Source organism: Vigna umbellata, chromosome 8 (genome assembly GCF_029865625.1).
Source record: "Vigna umbellata cultivar VRB3 chromosome 8, Vumbellata_1.0, whole genome shotgun sequence".
NCBI lineage: Eukaryota > Viridiplantae > Streptophyta > Magnoliopsida > Fabales > Fabaceae > Vigna > Vigna umbellata.
The window spans coordinates 31544386-31550156 of NC_142172.1; the positions used below are offsets into that span (position 1 = coordinate 31544386).

At 30.8% G+C, this 5771-nt stretch overlaps 1 protein-coding gene across 1 annotated transcript; it reads left to right on the forward strand.

The window, feature by feature from the left end:
* Nucleotides 1–3406: 3406 nt before the first annotated feature.
* On the forward strand, nucleotides 3407–5566 carry LOC124840446 (pectinesterase 4-like). The gene is made up of 2 exons (XM_047316504.1): nucleotides 3407–4533; nucleotides 4639–5566. Exons 1-2 carry the CDS (start codon nucleotides 3549–3551, stop codon nucleotides 5337–5339), a joined length of 1686 nt encoding a protein of 561 aa, XP_047172460.1. The 5' UTR covers nucleotides 3407–3548; the 3' UTR covers nucleotides 5340–5566.
* The last annotated feature ends 205 nt before the right edge of the window (nucleotides 5567–5771 follow it).

A 5771-nucleotide genomic window follows, 5' to 3' on the forward strand; every position in this document is an offset into this window, starting at 1 on the left:
AGTTAAGGTTTTCTTAAGTCGGACCTCATATTTTCTGAAGTATGTATTAAAAATGATATATTTAAATTAATGAATTAATTAATTGAAACAAAAATTAGAAAAATAATTAATAATGATAAAAATCTTATATTATAAAAGAAAGAAAAATTGGAATAATTTTTTTCTTATAATTAAAATTATTTTTATCAATGAAATTTAAATTAATTAATTAACATAAAAATTAAAAGATTAATAAAATATCAATAACTAGTAATGATAAAAATCTTATATTATAAAAAACATCTGGTATAAATGTTTTCCTATAATTAAACTTTTTTATCATTGAATGATTTAATTAACTAAATAACACAAAAATTAAATGAATAATTAATAAATAGTAATAAAAATATTATATTATAAAAGAAAGAAAATTTGAAATGTTTTCTTATAGTTAAAATTATTTTTATCAATAAAATTTAAATAAACGAATTAATTAACTAACACAAAAATTTGAAGAATAATAAAAAATCAATAATTAATAGTAATAAAAATCTTATATTATAAAAAAAATAAATTTTGAAATAATTTTCCTATTTATTAATAAAATTTAAATAAATTAATCAACTAATTAATACAAAAATTAAAAGAATAACAAAATATCAATAACTAATAATATAAAAATCTTATATTATAAAAAGAAAGAAAATTTGAGATAAATATTTTTTTATAATTATAATTATTTTTATCAAGAAAATTTAAATGAATTAATTAACACAGAAATTAGAAGAATAGTAAAACCTCATGATAGAGGTAAAAAAATTTATATTATAAAAAAAAGAAAAGTTGAGATAAATATTTTTTATCAATAAAATTTATACGAATCAATTAATTAATATAAAAATTAAAAGAATAATAAAACATATTATCTTAAATGGTTTGCTTGAGTATATATTAGCTGCAACAGTTGCAAATCAAGTTATTTGACTTAGAAAGGTTTTTTATAATGTGGAGCAACCACACGATGAACCTATTGTCATATGGGTTCATAATAACTCAGTCATTGCAATTGGAAAGAATTCTGACCAACATTTATTTTATTTTTATGTAAATTTACACATCTTTTATTAATTAGAGAGACCTTTTTGTAGCATATATACTATTATACTCATAATATTGTAAAAAGTAATTTAACATTCAACTTTGAGAAACTACAAAATATCATTAGGAGAGAGAAAAACTTAATCTAGAAAAATTTGTTTAAGCCATGACCAAAATTTAAGAGAAATATGGCAATAAAAAAGAGATGCAAAATGCTCTCGTCTTGATACTTGCACAAAGAACACATGGAGTACATATTAATTCCTTTAAGTTGAATTTTCCTATTTGAAAGAATTTTGGCATGTAAACAAGTTTCCAATGAATATGAGCCTTACTAGGAAGATGAAATTCTTTCAGATCAAACTTTCGCTTAAAGTGATTTTGAGAAGTATGAAAGAAAATAGTCACTTTCTAACTAAGGATACGTACCAGTCATCCAATTTCGAATTAGGAATATCAAGTAAATCTATGACAACCAAATTTTGAATATTGTATAAACTCAGAATATTTTGCAAAAAGAATGACATAACATTTTCATTCTAAATACGAGTAATAACTTTATAAGTAAGATGGTGACTCTTCTCGTTACTACAAACCTATGAAAAATTGGCAAATACAAGTTTTCATCAACTATCTTTTGATCACTATTTTAAATAGTCCAATGAGTATTTTTCATGCATGGTTTTGTCATATTTAAACCCTTTTAGGTTATATATTATGGTTCACGTTTTTTTTTTATTTTCAATACTCATGTTTAAAGTAACTTAAACGAGCACTATTACTAAATAAATCACATTAGTTAAGATTAGATTTTATATTCAAATTCTTATTTTGTGTTTTGAAAAAGTTCTTTATTAATTCAGAAAATTAAATTTATGTTAAATCGTAAATATTACAATTATTATCGTTTATTTTGCAGATATTAAAATTATGTCACTAAATATATATATATAATATATATATATATATATATATATATATATATATATATATATATATATATATATATAGTATGTTTAGACCCCGAAATATAATGATAATAAACTGTATATTGACGGAACCTCTCATTTTTTTTACCAAATACTAAAGTACTCGTCATAATAAATTGTATTTCCTGCTAAAAAAATTATTAAAGCTTATATATAAATTAAAAGTTTAAAACTGAAATAATTTATCTTTAGTACAAGAAATTTAATGAATAAATTTCTTAGAAAAGAAGTGGTGTCTCCTTTATGCAATACACATATATACAATTTTATTATCATATTTTTATTTCTTTATTTTATGCTATATAAAAAATGGAAAAGTAAAGTTAGTAGTTTCAATCAATCTTGGGAATAATATTTGGATGTTTTGATGTACAATTTGTTGCATTATGTGTTTTAAACTTGAATGATAATAAGTTTTATTATATATATATATATAGATATTAATTAAATTTCTCAAGAAATATTTTAAAAAAATATTAGGAAGATTTTTTACAATGAAAAAATATATTTTATTATTATTTTTATCATTTAAGGTAATTCAAAAATTGTAGTCATTATAACAAATTTACATTAAATTATTGAAAAATCATAATTACAAAAATATTTCGTAAAACTTAGCAAACCTATTATCATAGTAATTATATCAAATAAAAAATATATATGATATTTATATTATTAATAAAATCAAAATCATTAATTGACGTCGTGGACAGAATTTAACGGCAGTGTATTACTTCAATTTTTCATGAATAGAAACCAAATTGAATTATTTCAAAATACAAGGATCTAATCATCGCAAAATGTACAAATAAAAGCTCCGAATCAATTAAACCTAAATTAAAATAAGATAAAAACAATTAATTAAATTTACACCATAAAAGATTGATTATGAAATGTAATTAACATGCAAAATCTTTTTATAATATAATAATATAATTCTATGAATATATAATTTTAATATGTAATAATATAATTGTATTCTAAAATATAAAATCGTAAATCAGGTTTTATTTATTTATGTTTTTGTCTGGTTAATTTGAAAAACGAAATAAGAAATGAAGAGTAGAGGACGAAAACATGTAAAGAGATGAGAATCCTAATAGCGGAAGCAGAAAAATTACAGATATATTTGCGTCATTCAAGAACTATATTTTCTCCTCGCCATGAACTGGTCGAAGGAATAGAATTGCAAGGACCATTTTTAGGTAAAAGTTCAGTTCCATTTATGGCGGAACACAGAAAAGCCACAAAATCAAACTGAATTCCATGTTTTAAGAAACTCTCATGAGGTATAAATACAACCCTACTTCTGCATGGTTTATCATTGCAATCTCCTCAAACAATAATAAAGAATAAACAGGGAAGGGAAAAGCCTATCCTTCCCAATAATCCTTTCTCTCTGGTTGTCATCCTCTTCGGAGGGAATCTACCAATAAAGAGGAAACCCACAGAAAAATTGTTGTAACCGGAAAAAAAGAAAAAATGGCCGGAAAAGTACTCGCTCCCGCAATTTCGCTCGTCCTTGTGGTGGGTGTGGTCATTGGCGTGGTTGCTATAGTTCAGAGCCCCAAGGCAGAGACGAACAGCACCGGAAACCTGAAAACCACGAACAGAGCTGTGACAGCGTTGTGCCAAGACTCAGACGACCCAAAACTGTGCCACAATGTGCTTTCCTCCGCAAACAGCTCAGACCCTAAAGATTACATTGTCACCGTGGTGAAAACCTCGATGGACAGTGTCATAAAAGCGTTCAACATGAGCGACAAGCTCACAGTTGAGCACGGCAACAGCAGCCAGGGAATGAAGATGGCTCTCGATGATTGCAAGGATTTGTTGGAAGCCGCGATGCACGATCTCGAAGCCTCAGGTGTGTTGGTCAAAGAGAGCAACATCGAGGACGTTACCGACCGCAGTGCCGAACTCAAGAACTGGTTAGGTGCTGTGGTGGCCTACCAGCAATCTTGCCTCGACGGCTTCAACACCGACGGCGAGAAGAAGGTCCAGGAACAGTTGCAGTCCGGTAGCTTGGACAACGTTGGAAAGCTCACTGGATTGGCACTTGATGTCGTGTCGGGGATTTCAAAGGTTCTTCAATCCTTGGACTTGAACTTGTCCTTGAAACCCGCCTCTCGTCGCCTTCTTGATGTTGATCAAGATGGGTACCCCACTTGGCTCTCCGCCGCTGATCGCAAGCTCTTGTCTCAAGATGGAGTTCTGCCCCATGCTACAGTGGCTAAGGATGGCAGCGGCCAATTCAAAACCATTACTGACGCCATCAACTCCTACCCCAAGAATCACCAAGGAAGATTCATCATCTACGTCAAGGCTGGAATCTATGACGAGTACATCCTTGTTGACAAGAAGAAGTTGAACCTTCTCATCTATGGCGATGGCCCCACCAAGACCATCATCACCGGACGCAAAAACTTCGCCGAGGGTACCAAGACAATGAGAACGGCCACCTTCTGTAAGTCTTTTCCTTCCACTCAATGAAAAAAAAAATATATATATACATCATCTGGATCAATTATCATTTGTATCTGTAGTTAATCAATCGTTTGAAAATGTGCAGCCACTGTTGCTGACGATTTCATGGCAAAGTCCATTGCATTCGAGAACACCGCTGGAGCAGCAGGACATCAAGCAGTGGCTCTCCGCGTGCAGGGTGATCGCTCAGTCTTCTTCGATTGCGCAATGCGCGGTTACCAAGACACTTTGTACGCACACGCCCACCGTCACTTCTACCGCAACTGTGAAATCTCTGGAACAATCGACTTCATCTTCGGGTACGCCACCACCTTGATCCAGAACTCCAAGATCCTGGTCAGGAAGCCCGAATCAAACCAACAAAACATAGTTGTGGCAGATGGAACACAACAGAAAAACATGCCCACTGGAATTGTGGTCCAGAACTGTGAGATCACGGCCGACCCTACACTCTTCCCTGATCGGTTGACAGTGAAGACATACCTTGCAAGGCCATGGAAGGCATTCTCCAGGGCAGTTTTCATTGAGAACGTGATCGGTGACTTGATCCAGCCAGAGGGCTACATTCCATGGAACCCAGCTACTGAGCCGAACACCCAAGACTGCTACTTCGCTGAGTTTGGCAACAGTGGACCTGGTTCCGTTGCTAACGCAAGGGCACCCTTCAGCAAAGGTCTCATCAGCAAGGATGAGGCTGCGAAATTCACTGCTGAGCCCTGGCTCCAAGCTAGCACCTGGTTGCCTGCCACTGGCATTCCTTTTGACGCCGGCTTCACCAAAGCTTAAGATTAACGTAGCTGAGACACACGCCAACGTTAATTGTAGCTTTTCCATCCTTTTGATTCTAACTATGTCCTTTTAGCTTACCTTAATACCGACTGAAAAAAACACATCTAGATCGATTTGGCAGGCTACATTATTCTCTGCAGCCATGTAGCCAATATTGATCTCCTTCAACTTTTGTTTGAGGATGTGACTTGTAATCGTTAATTATAAATTCAAATTAATTCTTTTTTAACCACTTCATTTTTTTTCTATCATACTACATATACCGCATGATATATAACCTCACTGTTAATTAATTTACTAATTAATATTCACTACTACATTTAATTTATTATTTCTTATGATATGTTCATAAATTTAATATTATGTATGTATGCCTTTAAAAATATATTTATATTTCTTAAAATAAATACTATTATTTGAATTTTTATT

Coding starts and splice junctions, on each gene's coding strand:
- LOC124840446 (XM_047316504.1), top strand. CDS start 3,549: ATGGCCGGAAAAGTACTCGCTCCCGCAATTTCGCTCGTCCTTGTGGTG. Junction 4,534..4,638: donor AATGAGAACGGCCACCTTCT/GTAAGTCTTTTC, acceptor GAAAATGTGCAG/CCACTGTTGCTGACGATTTC.